Here is a 26042-nt window from a genome sequence, read left to right as displayed (position 1 = left end):
CTTTGAGTTCTCAGACTTTGGAAGATCACTAATAGGTGTGTGACCTAACATTTCCAGGGTGACCATAAAGATGCGACCCCAGGTGAGAGAGGGCTTCCCGGACTGCCAGGTCCTCGAGGGGCAACAGGACCTGTGGGACCTCCAGGACTGGGATTTCCAGGCCCACCAGGAGAGAGAGGCCAACCAGGAGATCCGGGACGTCCAGGCATGAGGGGTTTTGATGGCATGAAGGGGCAGAGAGGTAATTTTGAATATTCGTATGCTAGGATATTAACTGAAGCCATGAAAACTAAAGGGAATTCTGCTGGGTGAAGTTACCGTCTCTCTGGCAGGCTGATTCAATGGATTCTATCCAGGTGCTGTAGAAATCTCACAGGTTGGGGGGGGGCAACTAAATGCATAGCATAAGCAATATTCAGAACAAATCCCTGAAATGCTAATCTCTTTGCTGATTTATTTGTTTATCACACCTAAATTGCTTTTTATTCATTTCTTTGTGTCAATGCACAAAGTCCGCCAGGATTTGAATCACTCCTATGTGTTCAAAGCATAAGTTCTTTTTTAGAATCTTTTGAGCTAATGTGATATATTTGAATAAGAGCAACACTGGTATTTCATTTTAAAAAATTACTGTCCATGAAAACATACTTGCAAACATTTTAGGGAGAGGGAAAATGATGATGGCATTTTTAAGTATATTTGACAGCTATAGGAATTTCAAAAAATTACTTTCAGGGTTATGGCTGACAGAAAGAAGTTTACTTAAGTTTTTTTTTCTTTGAAACATGTATTACACCTTGGGTTATAGTGTTAATTTTGAAGTTTGGGGATAAAAATACTGTTTGGGGCTCTCGTTGTGACACTACATAAAGACAACTAACTTTGTATTTGATAAGAAGCAAGTTCGTGGTAGAAGACTCAGAAAAACGTAATTTCATTTTTCTTTATGTGTCACGCTTAACTTGAAAGCACACAAAGTAATAAGCCACGAGGCGTTGTTATGAAAGTGAAACTTTGGGTTTTCGTAGATGATGACTCAGAGGCACAATGCTTGAGTCACTTGGCCAATTATGGTGGGAATGACAGCACCTTCCTTGCTGACTCGCTGGAAAAACAAGATCCAGCAAACCTCTTCCTTCGTGCAGCTCCCTGGTGTCCAAACCAAGAGCAAAGTCAGCTAAACTTAGTGCCGAGTCCCATGGCCTTTCTTCATAACCTGTCAGAATCTTCTACCCATCCCACTAGACTCTGTGGGCCTACAAACCATCATGGATATTAATAATTTACACATTCCCAGGTTATTACAATAGGTACTTCTTAGACTCAATGATTTTCTTATACTGCTTGCAACAGCTCTGACAGCTGAGAACCGGGTTTAAGGAGACATCTGGAAAGGTGGTCCAGAGATGCCTGGACGCTTCTCCTCCTATGCACGCCAATATGGAAAAGTATCTTGAATGAGTTGTCACAGAGAATCACAGTGCACTTGATGGTGCTTGGTTATCTAAATGTCACTCTTCTTTGTCTCTCCAGGTGACACCATTTCTTGTAATGTAACCTACCCAGGGGATCCAGGCCCTCCAGGTTTTGATGGACCTCCAGGTATCACCAGTGCAAAGCTCTTGTCCTACACACTTTCCAGAGTTAAAGAACCAAGAATATAGATAAGCTCGCAGTGAACTCTCCCAACCAGGGTACTTTTGAAATTGGTGTAAGGTCTTGAGGGACAGGAGACAGGGAGAAACACCACAGTCACTAGCTTCTGGGCCTTAGACCCATGGTTTGAGTCCTTTCCACAGGCTTTCCCAGTTTCTGTGCAGCAAAATTTACCTTGGTTTGACCACTTGTCAGCTAACGACTCCACCCTTGAGAATTTAAAGCTATATCCTCTATCTCTTCCTGGGTCCGGAGTGGGAAATATCACCCACCCGTGGACTCCACCTTCCAAACAGGACAAGTTCTAACGAGACAGAACCTAAAAATGCTCCTGTATCAAAGTCTCTGAATATATGTTCATGTATCTATTTCATCTGAATGAATCCTTTGTGTTTAGCTGAATCAAACCGCAGATCCATGTTTATGTCTTCAAAGTTTATTTAAATCAACTTTTTTGTACAACATTGTTAACAAACACAACATTTCCTGTCCTACACAAGGATAAAACAGGGCTGGGCAGACTGTTTGTTCAATCAGTAAAATGTGGGAGGCTGCTTGATCATTCCTGGCTATTCAAACCATTAAATAATCACACAGAAACTATATTATTTAAAACACCACTTGGCCAATGGCTCTAGCATATTCCTAGGAAGCTCTTACATATTAAATTAAGCCATTTCTATAAAATATATTTTATATTTTACCACGAGGCTCATGGCTTACTGGCAAGGTTTCGACTGCCAGCTTGCATCTTTCTCCTCTGGTGGATCCATGGTGTCTCCATGATTCTGCCTTCTTTCTCCCAGCATTCAATTTAGTTCTCACTGCCTACCTCTGCTCTGTCCTATCACAGGCCAAGACAGTTTCTTTATTCATTAACCAATAAAAGCAACGCTTATGTAGAAGTACCTCCCACATACCAGTAAAGGCAAGAATAAGGCAAACCTGAGTTTAGATTTCCAGCACACATGCAGGGAACTGAATATTCAATGTATACGTGTAATCCCAGTACTGGGAAGGTGGATACAAAGAAGATCTCAGGGACTCTAGCAAACCAGTCTAGCTGAAGTTGTAAGTTCAAGATTCACTGAGAAAACCCAAGAGAAAGAAAGGGTGGGGAGTTGGGTGGGTGGAGAGCTGGGAAGAATCTGGGAGGAGTTGGGGAAGGAGTAACTGTGATTAGAATATATTGTATGAATTTTTAAATTAAAAAAGAAAAAGAATATATAAATAGGTAAATAAATACATAATAAGATATAGGAAGGGCACCTGACATTGGTCTCTGGACTCTGTATTCATGAGTAGAAACACAAAACGCACATGACCAACTGCATCTACAGGTTGAATTATGCATGGCTTGCTGCTGTCTTCTGAAACTATTTGCTTCCATCACAGTAATTCTAAAGAGTTTCAGCCCCTCAGTGAACACACACACACACTTGTTCTGACTCTTGTGGGTCTAAAGAACAGTGGGGACTCGGCCAATCCAGGATATAGTGTTTTGGTGTGACTGACCCTGGTTCTAGGTTAAGTCCAGATTGGCAACACTTGTTCTCCTGCAAAAGCCAGTGTGTGCTCTTTCAATGGGGTTGCAGGACTAGGAGAGGGTGGGCCAAGTCTCCCAGGATCACCTCACGCCTCAGATGGCCTCATGCAATTCATGCCTCATTGGCCCAAGTAGTTTCAAATCTCTTATATAACTCTGTGTGTGTGTGTGTGTGTGTGTGTGTGTGTGTGTGTGTGTGTGTGACATAATAAAAATTAAGTCCTATTGGCCAAAGCCAGTTACATGGCCAAGCTTCAGCTCAAAGGACAGGGTAGTATGTTCCCCTCATCACAATGAAGCTACAAGTTTGGAGACGTTATCCTACATCTGTAGAGTGATGAACTGCTGGTCGGTTCATTGAGTATTCATTTCTTTTACTGCTACCTCACTGGGGATGAATGAAAGACTCGGATTGCTTGCCAGCAGTGTTAGTCTACAGGAAGCAAATGGCTGTGCTATACACCCATGCAGTTGTACCTCCTCCCAAGTTTACAATTCAGAAGTTACGTTAGCTGAGCTGACTTAGGAGGAAATGGGAGGTTTAAGGGAAAATCTTGTTTATTTTAATAGGTAGTCTGCCTATGATCTCTATAATGTAGAGCTCCTTTTCTGCATTTTCAGCAGGGTTGGCTCTGGTCACCACTTTGTCCTCCTAAAGAACAGGCTAGGCTCTTGGGTTTATGTTTCAGACCTGCCATGGACGGTACTGAAATGCATATGAACGGTGATGTGTGTGAAAAGCTCCCAGGAGGACTTCCTCACAGTACAGACTCTGAGAAAATTACAACAAAACACTTCCCGGGAACAATGGCTACAGAATGCTACCCGGAACAATGGTTATAGAATGTTACCCAGAACAATGGCTATAGAATGTTACCCAGAACAAGGGCTACAAAATGCTATCCCGAGCAATGGCTACAGAATGTTTCCCGGAACAATGGCTATAGAATGCTACCCAGAACAATGGCTACAGAATGTTACCCAGAACAATGTCTATAGAATGTTAACCAGAAGAATGGCTACAGAATGCTATCCTGAGAAATGGCTACAGAATGCTACCCATAACAATGGTTACAGAATACTATCCTGAGAAATGGCTACAGAATGCTACCCAGAACAATGGTTACAGAATGTTATTCTGTAGCAAACCTTTCTACCTCCATAAAATTGACATACTCCAAAGACAAAACAGACATTTCAAAATCCTTTTTGTTGTTGTTGTTTTTCCTGATTGTTTTTCTTTTTGTGCAATTAAAACTTTGTTTTATTTGTTCTTGTTTAGGTCGGAAGGGGTTTCCAGGGCCCCCTGGAACTCCAGGTATGATATGCCCAGACGGGCAGAAAGGCCAGCAAGGCAAACCAGGAAGCCCTGGAATTCCAGGTCCACCTGGTAAGTAAAGGTTTTCTCTGCCTTGGGAGCATTTCATCAGGAATTTCTGTATATTCCTAAAGATGAGCACCCACAAGGAAACGGCAAGGGATCTAGAGATAATGGAGGGATGATTCTTTGGGGGCAGGGAGGTGACATAGACCTCAGCTGAACTGTGACATCTTGTAGATGAACAGAATCCTATGCAGCTGAGACCCCTTCCTAGGGGAATCCTTAGCTGCCGGCAGTCACATGATCACTGTGTGGTTGACACAGTTCAGAGCAGTGTCTGGACTGGGTGGTCAGGAGGCTGGCATAGTGGCACTCAGCTGTCATCCCAGCACTCCAGATGTGGAGACAGGAGAATCACCTTGAGTTTTAGCCTATCCTGGGATATTTACGATGGTCCAGGGCAGCCTAGGTTACAGAGTGAGACCCTGTCTCAAAAATATAAACCAATAAAAGAAAAAAAAATTTTTTAGAAGGGGGATGGTAGGCTGGCCCAGTGAGTAAAATTTGTTTGCCATCAGGTTCTATGACTTGAGTTCCATCCCTGGGTCTCTTACAAGTTGTCCCCTGACCTCTGTATGTGTGCCTGTCTGCCTCCACACATCAATAAATAATAAATAAAAAAATTTAAAAAGACAAAACAGCAACAATAAATAACAATTGGTGTTACTTATAGAGTGGCAAAAGAATATTACCTATTGAGTCTCTAAAGTCCTAGAAATGTTAGGTACCACTTAAGCTTGCCTATGGTTTTTAATCAAAGCATTGTCCTTATACTGTGGAACTTATATCTGTGCATAAAGCTGTTTGTTATTGTTGTTAAATAGGTTTACGTGGTGACATGGGAGATCCAGGCATTGGAGGTGAAAAGGGGAGCTCCCCTAGTGGACCCCCAGGTCCACCTGGGTCTCCTGGAATGGATGGCCAGAGAGGAATCCCAGGAGACCCTTCGTTTGGTGACCCAGGACCCCCTGGAGATAGGGGTCTTCCAGGAGTGCCAGGCATGAAAGGAAGCAAAGGTTACCCAGGATGCCCAGGGTTCGAAGGTATGAGGTCTTTGTTGTCTGTTGGAGGAAGTCTGCTCAACTTTGACCTGATCCAGAAAGAACGTGTATACTGTAGCACTTTAGTCAGCGATTGCATGGACATTTATCTTATGATTACAAATGGGGACTGATCACATCAGATGAACCTGCACACACACACACACACACACACACACACACACACACACACACACACACACACCTGTGTACCAGTGCCCTTAATGCATGTTTGCAAATGCTGGGCCATGGTGAATTAATCCACTCAGCTCTAGCCAGGCTATGTGTGTGCTCCAAAAGCCATCGACAGCAAGGGCTGGGGAACCTGTCACTGCCAGTGCCAGACCAAGGCAGATAGTTCAATGTGAGGTCTGGCCACTCAGGGGCTTAGCAGGGAGGCTTGAGTCTTAACAGACTCCACAGAAGTTCCATAGAAATTTGAAAGGATAGCTGACAAGACCTTCTACCAAATGCACATTCACACAGCTCGCATCAGGTGCATCTTCTATATCTGGGTGCAATCTGCTCCAGAGGTGGAGGGTGAGAGAATGAGGAAAGCCTATGGTCACTTGTTGCCCTCAGTAACCTCTTCATCCACCAGCTTATCAAGGAACTCCCTTAGCAAGGCGTGGTTTTCATACTCACTTGCAGCTGTATCTATGATATGAAAATTCATTCCGCGTGTTAGCTCATGGAGCCCAGAGTCAGAATCAAATTGTTTGTTTCTAGAATTGACATGCCTGAGGGAGGCTATAGGCACCCTGTACAGTGCGGACTCATGAATGTCCTTAATGCATTATCGTTTCAGGGCCACCTGGCAAGCCCGGATTTCCAGGTCTCAAAGGTCCCAAAGGCAGACAGGGAAGTCCTGGGTTTCCAGGGATCCCAGGACCCCCTGGCCATTCCTGTGAAAGAGGTGCTCCAGGGACCCCAGGACAACCAGGACTCCCTGGAGCTCCTGGTAGTCCAGGTAAGTGCCAGCAGGTGTCAAAATATGAAGCGTCTGGGCGTTCCCTCCTTACAGTCGGGAAACTTGCCTCTCATTCATGTATGATTGTCAGCAGAAGCGTGAGTCAGAGGTAAAAATACCCTTCATTCACGAATTTCATCTTGGTCTGTATCATTTCCCCAACCAAATTCTTGTCAGGCTGCATGTATGGACCCGGCTAGTGACTGCACATAGGGTGGGTTGCAATATATGCAAGTTTAGGAAGCACCGCTTCTCGGCAGCCTTCAAGCGGACCTGCTTTACATCCTGAGGAAAGTGCAGCACCAGCTGTCAAGGCTATTCCTGCAAGCATGGCCTTGGGAGGTGCCCCGGGTGATGACCAGGACCTGACATTCTTGGCTCAAGAATGAGTGTATGTCTTCTCACACGGGGGCTCAGGGGCTCCTCCTGTCCCCTGGGCTGACTATCACAAAATGCCTGTGATTGAGTGATTTCTAAGCAACAGAAATTGATTAGAAGAAGGCTAGAACGTTTGAGATCAAGACCCCAGGAGTTCTGATATTTGGTGAGGACCTCTTCTGCACAGATGACACTTTCTAGTGTCCTTGCACAAGCTACCACTGACCTCTCTTACATTCACACTTAATTATCTTCAAAATTCTCTACCCCTAATCCTCTCCCATTGGTGGTTAAGATTCGGCACTAGAAGTCTGGGGAGACACGTTCAGCCCACAGCAGGGGCTATCTCCACTTCAAATAATGAAGAAAAAAAATGAAGTTTTTCTTTTTCATTTTCTTGTTGGGGGGGGGTCATTCATTCTGTAATGTATCTGTTCTTGCTTTAATCCAAATGCAAGATGTCCACTTAAGAAGCCAGGCAGGTTTGGGACAGAATTTCCTACTACAACCTCATCTCAAGCGCCTGTCACTCTGGCTGTTCTGATTTGTACAAATCTTTCACCATAGTTAACAGTCTAACTGAAGTTCACTGGGGCTAAGGTTCAGAGAGCTCTGGGAAACTTTCTTCTTCTTCTTCTTCTTCTTCTTCTTCTTCTTCTTCTTCTTCTTCTTCTTCTCCTCCTCCTCCTCCTCCTCCTCCTCCTCCTCCTCCTCCTCCTTCTTCTTCTTCTTCTTCCTCCTCCTCCTCCTCCTCCTCCTCCTCCTTCTCCTCCTCATCCTCTTCTTCCTCCTCTTCTCTTTTTAGAGCATATATATATATATATATATATATATATATATATATATATATATATACTTTTTTATATATATACAGTCTTTGGTTTTCATCTTTGTGTCTTTATATTTTTAAAAAGAGAAAACTACAATCTTCATCCTTTAAGGGGGATAATATTCAGCTGATCTCTGCTCCCCTTTTCATAATATCCAGTAAAACATGTTTTTAGGCAGATGTAGAGTTGCTCCTGTCAGTTTAACTGATTAGTATTGTTCTTCTCTTGTTTCATGTGCCACAGGTTTAAGCTCTGTAGAATGTGCTTTTCCTGTGAATGCTTGAAGACAGTTTTAAGTTTTCCAGCCTCAGGGCTATTGTGCTTTGTCTTAGGGGCCCCAGGTTGGAAAGGCCAGTCAGGAGACATGGGGCCTTCTGGACCAGCTGGAATGAAGGGCCTCCCAGGCCTCCCAGGCCTCCCAGGAGCAGATGGTTTCCGAGGGCCTCCTGGGACTCCAGGCCCCACTGGAGACGATGGCCCACCTGGCCTTCCAGGCCCAAAGGGTGAGTAGAGCTCTCCCAGAAATTCTCCCAGTCTCATCAACTCCAAATCAACTGCCACACGAACCTTCTTAGGCAAGACTTACACCAACAGAATGTGTTTGCTAGCTTAGCTTGGCCCTGCTCTTTCTTCTCTGTGTTAGCCTTTCTAGTGACAGAATGTTCTGGTGTGGGTAAATTGAGAAAAGTCCTGGGGGCGTGTTGGGGTTCACAGGACGAGGCACCCCAGCTCACAGGACCAGGCAGCACCCATGATATCACTAGGTCAGGGATAACACATTTCATTTCTGATGGGCCCTCTGGCCTCATCCTTTCTCTTGGTGCTCTTAAAACGTGGTGGGGTCCAGACCCGCAGAACAACAGTGTATACACATTAGGTCTATAGGTCAGGGAAATAGGAGTGGGTAGGAAAGCATGGATGTTTGAGACCAGAGTCAGACTCAAATTAATACCTTACTTTCGGCATAAAATGTTGGGCAGAGATTTATACCACTGGATGACCAGGGACCTGAAAGAACCACACTAGCCTCAAAGGGCTTCCCTAAAATTCCATGTTCTCATTTGACCAGGACACCCAGGGCCACCTGGCTACCCTGGTTTTCCAGGAGAGAGAGGAAGGTCAGGCCCAGATGGACAACCTGGAAGAAAGGGAGAAACTGGAGAGAAGGGCTGGCCTGGCTCCCAGGGAGACGTGGGAGAGAAAGGTGCCAAAGGCAAGTGGATTTAACAACACGGGGATGGAGGGCTGCAGGAGCTTGTTCCCACGGTTTGGTTAAGTGTTACTCATATGTCTCTGGATTTCTTTGGTCTTTGGTTCTTTTATGATTTTTGTTTGCGGTGGTCCCGGAGAGAGGCTTGCGGCTGGGTGGGCTGGTTGCCGTTCCAGCCTTGAGGCCAGCCGGTCCAGGCAGAGGGTAAAAGGAAGGCACAGGGACAGACACATTGTACAGAATAGAATCGGATATTTATTACTTAAAGGAGAGAGAGAGTGTGGGGGAAGAAGGAGAGGAGAAAAAGAGGAGGAAAGGGGTAGAGAAGAGGGGAAGCAGGGAGATTCGTGCGCCCCAATAGAGGACAGTAAGTGATCTAAGACGGCGGTGGCAGGGAGGGGCCGCCGGGAGTGGGCGTGGCTTGTCTCTTAAAGAGCCGAAAACCATAACAGGTTCTATGATGTCTTAGGAATTCATTTTCCTTGCCTTGCAATCTTATCACACGTAACTAAGGTAAATGAATACTCTCATGTCGGAGATGCCCTTAATGCATTGATTTATAAACACAGGGCTTCAGAGCCCTTATTCTCCTGGTGGTCACTATCTGTAAGACATACACCTTGGCCTTGGCACACGAAACCACCAGAGACAACACACAATCAAGATAAAATTGAACGTCACAACAAAATTTCAGTTGTGGACAATGACATTTGATCTGTATGTAATTTTTATGAAATATTGTTCGGGGTTTCAAGTTTTGAATTCTGCCCCCCTCCCCCTAACCATTTACAGCATAGCCGCTTCCTTCGGTCTCTCAGCTGCTGCTGCAGGAGAGGAAGTAGCGTTTTTTTAGCAGTAAAATCAATGCTTGACAGTCTTTGGAAGGAGCATTTCCAACTCTTCAAGTTCTCTGGCAAAAAGGCCTCCAGTTTTATTCAAATGACCCTTTCTTCTCATTGTTTTTTTTTTTTTGATTCTGTAGTTATTTTTTTGTTTGCTTGTTTTATTAGCTTACAAACTATTTACACAGAATTAAGGAATTTAACATGATAAGGATCAAAAATCTCCTATGTTTTTATGTAAGTCAGTTGGCATTTGCAGGTGCTTCAGGTCACACTACTAGTCACTCCACTGAGAATTAAACAGTGGATCAAGGCTAATGCTGCAGTTACAAACTCCCCCAACATGAATGCTCTCTGAGAAAAATCCCCCCCCACACACACACAGTGCTTGCCAGTTACCATTGTGTAAATACGCCCCTGGCACCGTAAACACTCTCCCTACTGCTGATATCAACTGCTAATGCTATAGCCACTGATTCACAGAAGTCCCTTTTAACAAGCCCCTCCCATGACACTGGTCTACTAAGCCAGTCTCAGCAGTACTGGGGCGGGACAGTGGTTCCCCATAAACTGGGGTGTGTGACCCAGTTCCCACTTTTTGGAAGTCCCCGTGTGGAGAACCAGGTTGAAATATGTGTTCATCGTTTTAATGGACGGAGCCGGGAAAGAAGGGTGGTGGGGTAGAAAGGTATGGGACCCTGGACTGGTGTGTGGGATGATCCAGCTTCTATAGAATAAACAAGTAGTCTTGTGGGTGATGACATTCCAAATGTCTTAACTCACAGAGGATCCTGAGATATTTGGGTTAAATATAGCAGATTTACTGAGTGTACCAACTGCATCCCGGTCCCAGGGGTAGACAAGTGGTAACAAGAAGGAAATTTTCGGTCTCTGGGACTGATACTGAGGGATCCTTGAATGCAGCCTAGTGGAGGCAGCTGGGCTTTATAAAGGAGGTATCATGCCGTGGGAGATGAATTACCTGTGCAGTGTGCATGTGTTTGTGTTTCTCTCATATAAATAACACTTACAGGAGACCGAGGACCTCCCGGTGATGTAGGAGAAACAGTCATCATTTCCAAAAAGGGGGAGCCTGGGGAAACTGGGCAGCCAGGAGATGACGGGTTCCCGGGACCACGAGGTAAATGCTTGAGGTTTTTCAACCTTATCAAATAAGTTGGCATTTTATAGATCGTTCAGGCAAGCCAGGATGCTAGGCAACTTTCCCACTAATAAAAAAGTAGGGAAGGTCATTTCTTAAATGTAATTACACCCTGCTAACTTTTCCAGTAACATGTTGACTTTTCCACACTAAAAATAGTTGGAGTTGATATGTCTTTGTAGATCTGGATCTTCCACACTGGGATCAAGACACGGTATACATAGATTACTGGCTCCAGGCTTAAATCCCCTCTTTTAGGGAAAGCAGGTTTGAATATCTGGGGCTGCCTGTGTCATTCTGATCAGTCTCTCTCAAACTAGAGTGTGTATATAAATCCCCCTAGGGATCTTGTTTGAATCCAGATCCTGAATCTACAGATCTGGGCTTACCAGGGGCCATATTTTTCTAAAAAGCATCCTGATGCCACGCTGCTAGTCCTCTGAAACATGGCAGGGTGAGGATTTTTTTTTTTCGTGTCTACAAGGACATTATTTATATCAAATTTCAGTTGTACATAGCAAATTACTCTAGCTATTATAGCATCATATACATTTAACACAAATCATCCGGTGCTTTCGGTCATGGGCAGGCTAAAAGAGCAGGCATTAAGCTTGGGAGTGATTAGTAGGACAGCTAAAAGCTGTCACAGCGGGCTGCCTGCTACTCCACCACCATCAAGAAGCAGAATGCCCCGCTCCTGACAGCTGTGTGCAGGATCAAATAATCTAAGCCTAACCCCTGAGATTAGGGATCTTCTGTGGCAGCTTTTGACTTGAGGCGCATACTACCTCAGCTGTGATACAGAGACGTGGAAGCGGCAACCGTATCTGTTGTTTCAGAACCACAGCAGCAAGATGGGAGGCTCTCCCATTGCCTCCTTTCTCCCCACTTGACTGCATTTTGAAAAGCAATTTTCACATGAGTGTACCTGATTAGTAGAACCCAAATTACATACACTCTTTTTACAGAGAAGTAATAGAGACTCTGGCTTTGAAGCCTCTATCATAAAGGAAGGCACACTGTAAATGATTAGAAGAGATGCTTATCAAGCCAATTGCAGAGTTTACGACCAATCATTGTTCCCTCAGTGTGTCAGGGTGAGGATTTTTGACAACTGAATTTGTATTCTTTCTCAAGTTCAGGGTTAATCTGCTTGTGCTACGTTCTGAATTTCTGTTTAGCTAGCCATTGGGAGAAAATGTTTTAACTTCTCTGGGTTGAATTCTTCTTTATTTGTAAGGTGTGTCTCCTGTAGCAAATGACCTTGCCTGTTCCATCCTTCTACACATGGCCTCGTGTCTATTTCTGGCAGCTCCTTTCATAGTGAGGCTGCCAAAGACAGAAACCACAGAGATGTGGTTTTGAACAGACGCCAACACCCCTAATTTCATTGTTTTCACCTTTTACAAGTAGAACCAAGGCATTCAATATTATCTCCACTTAGTCTAAGATTTCAGGCAAGGGATTTGTAACACTTCCGACCTCAACAGGTGATAAAGGAAGCCCAGGGATGCAAGGGGAAAGAGGAGATCCCGGAAGAGATGGAGTACCTGGATTGCACAGAGGACAGCCAGGGATAAATGGGCCCCCTGGGTCTCCCGGCCCCCCTGGCCCTCCAGGCTCACCTGGATTAAGGGGAGTCATTGGCTTTCCAGGATTTCCAGGTGAACAGGTGAGGAGCTGCCCCTATAAGAGGGAAGAAATAAATTCTTTCTGCTTTCAGAATCCCACAAAAATTCATAATTTGCCAGTATGTGCCCTTGTCCTTTATGATTATTTGAGAGTAACAGGTAGCATGAAGAAAGTAAGGAGCCTTCCAGAAGCTTATGACATAACTAGTGCTCAGAACTGGCTGTGCAGCTGTAGATGAGCAAATCATGTGATTTCACACATTCCAGCCCAGGTTTAAATAACATGTAGAGTCTTGCCTCTTGACTGATGCTTTATTGGGGAAAAAAAATCCTGAACTCTACCCAAATTCTGGTTTCCAAGCCTTCCCATCTGTTTGAATATTTTATGTATTTCACTTTAAATGTACTTGGCCTTCATAATCATGAGTAACATTCCTCTTGAGAAACCAAAAAATATAACGAAGTAGCTTGTAACACACTTCTGGAAAATGTATAAAGTGGTTGGCTTTCCATCTTTCGGAGTAAAATGGATCTTTAAAATTTATGCTACAGCACAACTTTCAATATTTTATTTTATGTCAACTGATTATATCAAACTATAAATTCCAATAGTAGGACACGGATAGCCTTTGGTAATCATTTATATACAATACTATGCTTCTTGCTGGGATGGATAGCTCTAGTTCTGTAGGAGTTTCACCAGCTTGTAAAACACAGACACAGTAGGTAGTATCCCTGAAGGACTTTCCTGCATTTTCCTTACCGTTGTCAATCACAAACACCAAGTTGACTGCAGAAAACCGCAGCGTGTTTGTGCCGTTGCGTGGAAAACCCAACTAGGGTCTTATTTTGGTTCCATTCATTACCAGGGTGATCCAGGTTCTCCAGGTCCCCCTGGATTCTCAGGAGATGATGGAGCAAGAGGACCTAAAGGTATGACTTAGAAAATGTTCATAGCTGCCAAGCTCAGAGTTCTGGGAGTTGTAACCCTGAGAGTGTGCATCTTTTTCAGTGATGAGATTCATCACACTAGTTAGAATCCAGCAGCGACCCTTCCCAGCAGAGGACCACTGAAGCTCCAAGGGCTCTCATTTTCCACCCAGGGACAACGGCCCCTAGATGGGATCCCTGCAGGCTCATCGTGAGCCTTCCTCTCTGTGAAAGTTTCAGAAGCTGTCCATGTAGACCACTTCTCCAGTTGCAGCCGGTACAACCGGCCAAATCATCATTTCTAGAGAGTGTCCACTTTGACTCAAAAACCCTGTGCTCCCTAGGAACCAGCCACTCATTTATAGATTTCCTCTGTTCAGTTATTGGGATTCTACTTGAACATAAATCCCCACCAGATGTTAACTGTTTGCTTAAGAATTCTCAAGCCAGATGTAACTTATAATTGAATTATTTTTACCCTTAACTAAAGATAAAAAGTTTCTTTTTTCTGAAGCATCATAAGTTATTTCTTTTTAGCGTGTGGGGTTTAGTCTCAGCCGCAACTACTCAGGGACATTCCAATAAAACTTTATTTGTAAAATAGCTGCTGGCTGGTCCAATAGGCCTGAGCCTACCTTGTGCTCATAACTGTATGGCCTTGTAAATCCAAATGAATTGAACTGATCTTAACAAGTCAGGATCCTTGTAAAAAGAGAAGTTTTATTTACCTTTTGAACAGACAAGCAAGCAAATATACTGAAGTTATACTGAAGCAAATATACTGAAGTGTTCATACAACACTGAGAGATTTGACTGGCTTGGTAACCCCTACAGGCACCAGATATTCACACATTCACAGCACACACACACACACACACACACACACGTAGGCCAAATAGTCATATACATGGTGTCAACCTTTTAAAAATCATAAATCACACCTTCTATTTATATTTCTATTGTTCTTCATTAGGGAAAACATAATTTTTAAAAAGTCCCCAGGAAAACCTGAAGCTAGATTATGAAGACAAGTACCATGGAAAGTTACCTATATGAAGCCAAACGGTATTTTTCTAACTAACGCTCTTGGTATTGTATCACTCACAGGAAGCAAAGGTGACCCTGCCAGTCAGCGTGGTCCTTCTGGTCCGAAGGGTGAGCCTGGTAGTCCTGGATACCAAGGTAGAGATGCAGATTTTTCTTACTGTAAGAAAGAAGACTTAGCTTGAAACACAATGTAATTCCTTTTACAGTGATAACTGGAAATTATCCTATCAATATTTTCTTTACCATGTGCCCATTAATGTATGTGCCAAAACAATTCTGGCATTGTGGTGGCATCCTTCACCCAGAAGTATACCAAGACCAGGCACCAGGAGCCCTCAGTGTATTCCCACAATGGCTCCGGTTACCAATACCATTGGCACAGCAACACACTCCCTTCTGCCTACTCATATTGGATATTCAAAGTGAATATTCCACAAATTAAAATTCAGACTATTTTTGCCATCTGTGTCATTTAAAATGGCCCAAGCTCCCCTGGAAGCCTTTCTCTCACTGATAGCAAGGAGCACACAGGTAAACAAGGTAAGTTCAAGTCTGCACTTTGGTTTGGGCCCTGTAGAAAAATGTACCAATATTTAAAATGTTCTTGCTCCCTAACACAGGAATTCTTCTCCTAGGAGCATATCTGAAGCTAATAATCAGGAGAGTGCAAAAGATACACTGGCAGGTGTATACACTGCGTGGACAGAGCGAACGGCTACCTACAGGTGGCTGATTAAGTCACTTATGCCCAAGTGCCATCCGTCAGTGATGGTTAGACTTAAATCTAGGCTTGGCTTCACATAGTTGCCCCATAAACTAAGACTTTGTATTTAGAAAGCTATTGTCATATTTTGCTTTCTATCGCTGTGAAAAACGCCATGACCAAAAGTAACGTCAGGAGAAAAAGAGTTTATTCCATCTTATGATTTGCAGTCCAACAGGAAAATAAGTCAGGGCAGGAACTCACGGCAGGAATCTGGAGGCAGGAAGCAAAGCAGACGCTACTGAGGAGCGCTGCTTTCTGGCTTGCTTTCCATGGTTTGTTCAGCCTACTTTCTTACACAATTCAGGGCTACCTGCCTAGGAGTAGCACCTCTCACAATGGCCTGGTTCCTCCCACATCAATCATCGGTCAAGAAAATGCTCCACAGACTTGCCTACGAGGACAATCTGATGCAGACTTTCTCTCAATTGAACTTCCCTCTTCCCAGATGACACAAAAGCTAACTAGGACATCCACGCATCACCTTGAAGTTCCACTTGGCAGGGGCTATGTTTTGTTTTCCAAACTAGACTGTCTGATGCTTGTGCACTGAAAACTCCACACACAGAGTCAGCTCGGATGACTTCCCAATAGTGAAGTCAGCCAAACAGTAAGATGTGTTCTTGTGCGTCTGGGCAACTTTTATCATAAAGCTCTGGTGACATAAAACTTCCAGGCTCAAAGTAGCACAGATGGCACAGACTAGGGGCATTTTAAGTTGAAAACCCTAAATCTGAGGTTAATTTATACTGAGTCAGGTTTTTCCAGAGACTGTGCCTTGCCCGGCTTGACCTGATGTCCTGTGGTTATCAGTGTTTAAATTGCTTTGGTTTCTTATTTGTCATGGCTTCAACTTAGAGTTTTAAAAAACTTGTTCTGTTATTCATCAGCCCAGAGCTTGGATCCTCTGTTTTCCTTGGCTCGGAATTCTCACGCTGCCCTGGAGTGAACTCAGGAAGGATGTATAGAGTGTAGCTTGGTCCCGGATTATGTAAGATTGTCCTGGGTCAACTCTAACCCCATCCACGCACTTCAACTCCGAGGGAAATAGAGTGCAAATTATTCCTGAAATTCTGTTCTCAACACAAGCTTAAGCTTGGGGATGAAGGTTTGAATACCTGCGTTCGCAGCTGGAACTGACAACGATGATGCCGTGGGTTCCTTGCAGGAAAGTGCTTGGGACCGATCAGAAACCACAGAGCAGGGCTATAGGACAGTAAATGCGATCCGTCAGCAGGCACAGACATCAGTTAGTTCAGTGCTGTAATGAATGCTACCCCTCTATGGCTTTGGAAACGCAAAGGTGTATATTTTATTTGAAGATTCAGCCATCGATTTTTCAGCATAGACTATTGGTTCACTATAAATTTCAGTCCAAGTTACACATGTAAATAAGCGTATGGGAAAATAGCCATCTTTCTAGTAATAAAATAAATACAACTTAAAGTGCGATCAGGGTTCTCTAGGGGAATAAAATCAATGGATTATATATTATTACACTATAATAATACGCATGTATTATGTAATAATATTATATTACAAAAAAAAGGATTTATGTGATTGACTTACACAGGAGAGTGTGGGCAGTCTGGCTACCTGATCGCTGGAGGGTCTGAAACTTCAGTAGCTTCTCAGTCCATTAGGCTAGCTGCCTCAGCAGTCCCAGTACGACACCAAAGGCCTAAAGGATGCTCAGAGAACGAACCACTGTGCATCTGCCCTGCACACTCAGTTGAAGAGGAAGACCCTTCCTGATAGAGGAGGCCTGTTAGACCCTCCAGGGTAGTTGCAAATTACCAAAAACAGGGTTACCAACCCAAAGTCTTCAGTGAGAGGATGGTTCATTCTCAGGGTGTTGTTTGTAGGGCTGTGGGTAGGTGACACATGGGTGGTGGCAGCAGGTGCAGTGCCTTCTTCCAAACACAGGCAACCTGTCAAGAACCAGATGCTGAATGGCCTATGCTAGGAGGCATAGAGGGCAGCCAACATCTTCTCCGTGGGAAGTTATGGTCATGAGAAAGGGACTGTTAGAGACTTTAATTTTTTATCTTTTATTTTTTTAATTTAAGAGGCCCGTTGAGCACAGTGTGCAGAATTGTGAGGTGTAGAATTTAGTGAAGGTTGGTACAAGCACAACAGGGCAGGAGTGGATTTGTGACTGTAATGAGCCTTAGATGATCTTTGGGACTGATTATTAATTATCTTGGCTGCCACAGTGTTATTTCAGCAACATAGGAAGATTTATTTTTCAGGCTTACCTTCTGAAGCATTTCAGGATGGAATTTCACAATGGTTATGTTTTACTTTAAAATCCTTTAGAATTTAAAAATGTACTTTAGAAAAACCCAAATATCACACTATTTTCCAAGAAATTCTGTGCCTGAGACATTTTTCCTAAGGAAATAGTTCAAAAGGAGAGAACATGGTTAAAGATCTATAAAAGAGAGTGGGGGGTGGGAAGCGGGTTAGTATGATCAAAGCATACACGTGGGAAATTGTCAAAGAATAAATAAAAGATTATATATGTATAATCACTATGCACAACAACGAAAAGAATTAGAAGTACTTGCATGGCCAGTGGTAGGGGAAATGAGATTGATTAGTTTAAATAAGATTGAATCAGGAAGTTATTTGCAAATGATAAATTATGACAAGTTTGGAAAACTGCTTGTGATACAGTACTAGTTTTAAAAACAGAAAATAAAATTATGGGGGTTACTTGAAGTGGGTGTCCAGATGGAATTCTGTGGTAAGATGTGAGGAGGAATATGGGAATTTCCTCATCAAAGTTTTTTCAATCATGTCTTTTTACCAATCGAAAAGAGTTTAAACACAACAACAACAACAACAACAAACAAACAAACCACAACTGAGTGAGGCTTGAAGTTGGCCATTAGCTGCCATTTCAAAGAGCAATCTACACCTAATGGGATTTTGATCCTTCCTTCCTTCCTTCCTTAGGACATCCTGGGGACCCTGGAGAGAAAGGCTTTCCTGGAGGTGTTGGGCCAAGAGGACCACCAGGCAGACCTGGACAACCTGGCTCTTCTGGACCACCAGGATATCCAGGTACCTTGCAAGAAGGCCTTGAAAATTCCTGAGCATTTGTGCGACTTGGTGTACTGGAAAGAGTGGTTCTTTGCTTAGAGACTTCTGCCTCCCTGACCATACCTCCGGACAGGGCATGCACACTTGCCTCTTCACTGCCCAAACCCAGTCCAACATCACAGGGTTGCACTAACGACTTTACTTCAAGCAGCGTTGGCTAAGTGCCAGCTCTGCACGAGGCACAGAAGGTGGCTGACAGAACAGGCAGGCCATTTCCTCTTATTCCTCTGTCATTTTTGAGGCTGTCTCCCTTCCCTAAAGCAATAACCCATATACAGCTCAGGGTTTTAACAATCCTTTTCCTTTCAATTCAGGAAGGGGAAAAAAACCCAAAACAGCTAAACTCATGATTGGCAGCTTCATCTGTTTCAAAGTGTATCTTTCTGAAATTAAGCATTTGTCTCCTTAGAGCTAAAAGTATCTAGAAAGAAAAAGTGTCCCTGGTCACTTGTCTGTTAAAAGGCATAGGTGGCCTTACATAGGGAATGCTACTTATGGTCACTCTCTGGAAATCTTCTCTCCTGTCCCCAGGTGACCCAGGGATGCCTGGGTTGAAGGGCCACCCAGGAGAAACGGGAGAGCCTGGGCCAAGAGGTTTCCCGGGAGATTTAGGAAGGCCAGGTCCTCTGGGAGTAAAAGGTAAGTAGGAAGAATACCCAGTCTTCCAGAGACCCCCAGCCCACTGAGGGCAAAGCCATTGTCCCTTTCCTGGGCTTGTGGCTCTGCTTGATTAGGAATCTCTCAAGGATTCCACCAGTAACCTTCCCCTTTTCCACGGCTTGGGGCCACACCCATCTTCGCTTGCCTTCTTCACCCTGGGTCTTGGTGCTCCCCTCCTATTGCTTCTGAGGGCGTGGTGCTCGTCTTGCTGCGCACGCCTGCCCCATTGCCTCCACTGATAATCAAGCTCCTTTGATGCCCTAGATTCTGTGTTAAGTGTTGGGTGTCATTTTAAAGAAAATATGTATGATTCCAGCCTTCACGGAGCTATTCCTAAAAGAGCTAGGAATGGCCTCTTAATGTGAGAGCAATTAGATTAAGTGTCTACTCTCCTAATGCCTAACATGTGAGTCAGAGTTTCACACACGAACCCTGGGGGAGACACAAACCATGTCCAAACCACAGCACCAGAGCTGGCAAGCATTTGAACCCTGCGAACTGGTAAGGGAGGCATTAGGTAGTGATCCCCTATACTCCCAAAAGAAAAATTTCAGAATTTAAGGCATGTTTATCTGTATTCATCTTATTATAAATACCTTTATAATAAACAAACAAATAAATAAGCGAAAGCAAACACCTTTAGAATCAGTCTTGAACTCTGTGGGTAAATTACTTGCTGGATAGAGCAGATCCATTGGGTGGTGAGAAAGAAAGAGAACTCCCAGAGGCCCTGGGGTCGCTCACCTAACTCTGAGAAGGGTATGGTAGGCACACAGTGGAAGGAGGGTGGCACTCGGGTTCCCAGCTGTCCTTAAACTAACAGAAATGGCTTGGTAGTCATTCAGCTTTTCAGGCATTAGGTATGGTTAGAAACCTAGAATTGCGGGAATGCCCATTTCTTGAGTTGCAGGATATCATAAGCATCTGTTTATATCTCTGTCCATCCCGTTTATAGAGCATATAGGGCACGCTCCATTTTTGTAGATAAAATTAGAAGCACGGCTTTTAACTCTGTTGTTAGTCTATTATGTGAACTCAAAGCACAGTGAAAAGAATAAAAATGTTTTCAACACTGTGGGTCTTGATTAAGAAAACGTTCAGCTATAGGAGAGTGGTGGACACTGAAGCGGGCAGACTTTTAGGAATTTGTCTGCATCAATAAACGTGTACTGATCATGGGGTGGGAAGACAAGAGGGCTTTCCAGAAGATGAATACACATACAATTCTATTTGCTTTCTTTGTTGTATACAGAAACACTTGTCCTGACTGTAGTTTTTGGCTTTTAAAGTTAACAGTGGTCTGATTATTTGTCTGGATATACTATAACAAGGTACAGCTCAGAATACTCACTATTCACAAATATTCATGGGTAGGCAGAGTTTTTCATCAGTATTGTGATTAGTTTGATTTCCAAATAACCGACACAGAGAATGTAAGTTATAAATGCTTGGCCAATAGTTTAGGCTTATTACTAATTAGCCCTGACAACTTAAATTAACTCATTTCTATTAGTCTATATATTGCCACATGGCTCATGGCTTTACCTGTCCTCCAGCATGTCTTGTTCCTTCTCCATCTCCTGGTGACCTGTTCTGACTCTGCCCTTCTTTCCAGCATTCTCTCTGCCCCTAAAATCCCGCCTAGCTATCGACCAGTCAGCTTTTCATGAACAATGAGAGCAACACGTTTTCACGGTGTACAGAAGGATTATTCCACAGCATTCATGTCCTTACATTCACCTGTCTCCTTCCCTCTCATTGGTCCACTCCTCCTGTTCTAGATAAACACTCTGTCCGTGTGCTTTGTGCACACTTCTAGAACAACACCTGCAGAGGACTTTCTTACCAACAGATTGTGATTTTTTAAAAACCAAGACCTTTTCAAAAAAATGTCTTCAGTACCAACTGATACACAACAAACTTTTTGGTTGGTGAATTCGTAGTTAGAAAGTCGGGGATCTATAGTTCAAACAGCAGGCGAGGGCCAAGTTTTCCTCTGCACACTCTGGTAAGTTACGTCCCTCTGGCTCCACTTTCCTTCCTTTGGTCCCAGCTGTCTGCAGGTCAGTGGCTTATCCACATAAATTAAACACTAGTCAAAATGAAAGGACTTCCCCCGAGAAGAGTTAGAAACCACTCCTGAAATTAAATGCTGTGTTGATTTGAAAATCCAAATTCCGTTTGTTTTTTTTTTTCTCATCCTTTCTGCTCCTCACTCCTCAGCTATCCGAGATCTGCAGTGTGTCACAAGCAGCAGCGCAGGGTGTGTTTCTTGGTGCAAAGCTGCAGACAGGGACAGTCCTCCTTTGGAAGTTTCCGGCACACTCAAGCATTTGCTTCCAACCAAATAACATAACGGCAAAAGTTCTTGCTAGGACATCCGATCTCTTGGTACCGTCTCCATCTCTGCTGACATTTGTAGTAATGGGAAAACCAGACGTGTGACAGCTTTAACATTTCACACGAAATGATGAGGCCGTGGTTCTGAGCTGTTCCTCTGGTTGGTGCTTGTGGACACTTCCTGCCTCTGGCAACCCTTGCAGACCTCCTGGCCTCTTCTTTGACTTCAACATTCTTCCAGTCTGGAAGGACTTGCTAGGGATCCAAGAGAAAACATTTACCATTGTTAAGGGCTCTCACTCCACGGCCTTTCAATTCCACACAACAGGGAGCATGTCTGAGTGCCTGCAGGTGGCTGTAATATGTTCTTCCTTCCCTTTTGAAAATTTATCAGATACCTTCAGTATGACATGGCTTCAAAAAAGAAACACACAAAAGCAACTAATGGGTGTGAACTTGGTTCATAATGAAATTCCTTTAAAGGAGTTGCCAATTGCCTCCCAATGTTGTGCATTGAGAAGCTTTGGGAGGAAACAGATCAAGGGGCATTTTACTCCCTCTGCAGACCACTCGGGGACGCTGTTTCACTGCACAGGACACAGTAAATGATCCAGCCAAACGGAACAAAACAAAACAGTGGGATACATTGTTAAAACTCAAAACATCTCAACATAAATCCATTGTTGCCGGTTTTTGTGTCGATGTAAAAAATGAAGCAGGATCCAGCAGAAACACTTTGAACAGAGAAACTAAATATTTGAAGTATGCTCTGAGTGAGGCAGGGGAACCAGCTCTCTCCTTTGAACAAACCAGCTGCTGAACTCTGATTTGTTTGCTCTGCGCACACAGACCGTACGGATTTTTTGAGTCCTGCTTGTGTCCAGTCAGAATTAAACGTTAACTTAGACACACGATACAAGCGGCGTGATCACTGGCTTTGGCTCCTAAGTACGTTCTTTCTCTAAAAGGGAAACACCGCCTTTGTACATCCACACAACACAAGGAGGATGAAAACCTGCTGAGAGTTATCTGCTGTGTGGTCCTGGCTGGTGGCAAACAGCATCCTTCACTTTTCTGTTTGTGGAGAGGAGTGTGCATCTGTGTCCGTCTGCCCTTGTGCCTGGGTGCAGGTGGAGATCAGAGGTCAGAGGTGTCTTCCTTGGCTGTTTTTCACTTATTTATTTATTTATTTATTTAGTGACCAAGATCTCTTTTTTAAAAAAGTTCTTCTACCTAGGTGATTCCAGCTTGTGTCAGGTTGACAAAACTAACTGGGAGACTCGCTGAACCTGGAGCTCAGTGAGTGACAGACTGGACCACTGCTGGCCTCAGTGAGCTCAGATTGGACCATAGCTGGCCAGTGAGCTATCGGGATCGACCTGTCTCAGCTCCCACAGTGCTGGGGTTACAGACATGCCCCCAGATTTTTTTTTAAACACATGAGCACTGGGGATGAAATACAGGCCTTCATCCTTATATAGCAAGCCCTGCATTGACTGAGCCATTTTCTGGCCCCAGGAGTTCACTTTTGGAAGATACCATCAAATGCCTTTGATGAGAAAGAAAATGCCTTCCATCAGAGAGCCATGACAATCAGAGCAACATTCTCCCCAGCTTCTGGAACTAAATTATTCTCCTGTCTCTCACCCCAGCACTTAGCAAACTGGATGTCATTGCTTCTTTGTCCTGTCAGGTCAGGGATTATGACTCATTGTCTCTTCAGCGCCTGTCAGGAGCTATGCTCTTGGGAGACGGAACTCTGTGCATTAGGAAGCCATATTTATCTTTTCAGTAGGCACTCATGTAGAAAAAATACTTTTAATTTAAATCTTATTTTGGAATCTGTTCTTGATAAGGGTTTTCAAGGCTTTTCAACCTTTGCCTATAGCTGTGAAGATTTTTCTCATCCATCAACCTTAAAGTGAGTGTGGCCAGCGGCCTCAGTTTTCCTGGGACTGCCTTAGGATGTGGATTCCAGTGCTAAAGGTCCCAGACATTCAGGGGAACATTGGTCACCCTGTTAAAATGTAAGCCCTGCCAGTGCCTTGGGAGTACAGAATAACATTTTACTGGCTTTCTAACAAAGCTATAATCTGGGAGTGGGGATTCTGGCACTGAATGGACTCCCTAACACAGAGGGACGATACCATGTGCTAGGGTGGAGGTTAGCTTCACTGACTGGAGCATGAGCATCCTGGTCCCTGAGTGCAGCCGGGTGCAGCCTTAAATGGTGGCTGTTAAACAGAAGGCCTATCAGAGAGGTGAATAAAAATTCCTCATTACCCAGGAATGTGCTTTGTTTGCCTAATTGCCCTTCATCTGCACTGTATATATTTTATGCATGAACAACTTTCTGATTTAGAGATGGGATTGATAAAAAGCTTTCAGTCAAAGGGGGAAATTATGCTGAAAACCCTGCCCAGATGTAGCTGCATTCAATTTAGAAAGATAACATTGGGTCACGTAAGGGTCGGCCAGTTCAACAATGGCAAGGGGCTGGGCTGTGACAGCCTAGGATCTGGGTATGTCGATGTGACAATGGAGAGTTGGCAGAGGCTAGGACAGTCCTTCTTTAGCCAAGTCCCCTAGACATCAATCTGAGTGGCTAACGCTGGAGATCAAAACACATAGACAGCAAAGTAGTCTCGAAAAATTTATTATCATTTTAGATAGATTGCAATAAATATCCAGATTTGGCAGGCGAAGAAGGTCGCTGTGTTCTTTTGGTGCAAACTTGAAATACTGGCTCATAAAATAGGAAAGAGAACTGGAAAACAAGCTAAGCCAGGGCTGTGAAAAGCAGTTAGAAAATAAGAGATTTGGGGAAAATAAGGACACATCCCTCCCCACCTTTTTTCTCAGTGCAAGAAAACGTGGCTCATTTGAATCAATATAAATTTGCCATCTTAGAAGGAGAACACCGGTTGTCTGTTTCAAGTACCGATGATAAACAGATTGGAGTCAATAACTATGCCGTCCTCCAATCAGGATCCTCCATGAGAACCTGCTTTACCGAACAAAGTGGAACCAGCACTGGAATTATTTACCCATAGGAAGATATCTCTAACTTCTGGGAATTGTATTTGTTCCACAAATATAGTAGAAAAAAACGTGGCAGGCAGGCAGAGTTTAGAAACTGTAGTCTACTCTTTAAACAAAGCCTTCTCTCTATCTCGTCAACCCTCATCCTCCTTTCTTTACTTTTACAATGAGTCAACAAGCATCTGCTCGATACTTGTGAGGTGTAGAAACTATGTTCCTTATGGGAATAGAAAGACTAGCAGAGTCTGGTCATGGGGTCTGATTGACCCTTGAGCCAGGGAGGCAGCTGCCCAAAGGTATGGTTGTTGGACAGCCTGGCAGAGGCAATCCATCCAAGGAACCCTACGGAGGGACCATGGGCACTTCCTGTGCATTTGGTCACGTGAGATTGGTGTGGTGTTGTCAGGAACCAATAGGATGCTAATCTGGGCGAATGAGCTGTGTGGAACATGGCTTCCTTCTGGGTGGCAAAGGACAGCTAGCGGATAGGGAGTCCAGCAGTGGTCATCAGGTTTGGTCAAAGGTTGAGAAAGCTTCCTTTCTAGGATCACACAGTGGGACAGCAAGACACGTGGGACAGCAAGACACACGGGACTGCGTGTGGTTGGGCTCTGCACACTTGAGGGACTCTACAACAGTTATTACCTCTCCGCCCCCTCAGTCCTGTTCTCAACTTCATGCCTGCCTGGTAGAAAACTCTTGTTTGAAAACATTAAATATAGCTCAGCATCTACTGATGGAGAACCCTAAGAAAAACTTTCCACTGGATGTGTCTGAGAGTAACTGAAGTCAAGTCAGGCTGGTAGTTGTCTCTTCAGATAGCTCAAATGCCTCTTGGCTAGTCTAATTCCATGTGTGCCGACATCAGCGGAGGCATAAGGTTTGAATTCAGAGACCACCACAAAGTCAGTCCATCGCTGTAAGGAAGTGTCAGGGAAATTCTGAAAGGAATAGCTGTAGAGAGATAGCTAGAGCTGAGCTCGCCCGCCCCACAGGTCTGTTTCCCAGTGTTGTTCAGTGCCCAACTGAAAACCAAGGAGAACAGACTGTCCCTACACACCGCGGCAGAAATCATCCTGCTGTTTTGCGTCATTACCATGACTGCATCTAGAAAGAGTTAGGACCAGAACACACTGAGGGGAAGTGAAGAAGACTCAAACTGGGAAGCACCGAGCTTGGGTTTACTGTCATCCAATCTCTATCCTTGCCTAAAGAGATTTTTAATCATCATCAAATCAAAGGTAACTTCCTGCACCCAAATGTGACAACTCTAGACTGTCTCCCATCATGGGTTAGTCACAAAACAAGCCAAAGAAATGTATTTCTTAAGTCTTCTCATCGGAAAAAAAACATCTTCACCAAATGCTGGTGCTGAAAAGCTCTCGGGCTGGCTTCCGGTCTCTGGTCCCTATGCTGACCTCCAGACAGTGATATCTGTCTGCTTCCTCCCTATGGCTCACTCTCCCCTGGAGTAGGCATCATACTGTAGCCAGACCAGGGACACTA

General features: G+C 44.1%; 1 protein-coding gene across 2 annotated transcripts in view; it reads left to right on the top strand.

Moving 5' to 3' along the window:
• Positions 1-26042, top strand: part of Col4a4 (collagen type IV alpha 4 chain) — a 120131-nt gene that overhangs the window by 69870 nt on the left and 24219 nt on the right. For both annotated transcript variants that reach the window (XM_087904817.1, XM_087904814.1), the window contains 13 exons: positions 58-241; positions 1534-1602; positions 4485-4592; positions 5408-5626; positions 6432-6593; positions 8134-8304; positions 8871-9014; positions 10887-10994; positions 12506-12687; positions 13516-13579; positions 14684-14758; positions 18348-18455; positions 19026-19133. In XM_087904817.1, coding sequence (XP_087760943.1) covers positions 58-241; positions 1534-1602; positions 4485-4592; positions 5408-5626; positions 6432-6593; positions 8134-8304; positions 8871-9014; positions 10887-10994; positions 12506-12687; positions 13516-13579; positions 14684-14758; positions 18348-18455; positions 19026-19133 — 1702 coding nt within the window. The remainder of the gene's footprint in view (positions 1-57; positions 242-1533; positions 1603-4484; positions 4593-5407; positions 5627-6431; positions 6594-8133; positions 8305-8870; positions 9015-10886; positions 10995-12505; positions 12688-13515; positions 13580-14683; positions 14759-18347; positions 18456-19025; positions 19134-26042) is intronic.

The sequence above is a fragment of the Myodes glareolus genome, chromosome 1 (genome assembly GCF_982192425.1).
Source record: "Myodes glareolus chromosome 1, mMyoGla1.1, whole genome shotgun sequence".
Taxonomy (NCBI): Eukaryota; Metazoa; Chordata; class Mammalia; order Rodentia; family Cricetidae; genus Myodes; species Myodes glareolus.
This window is presented reverse-complemented; position numbering and strand designations above follow the sequence as displayed.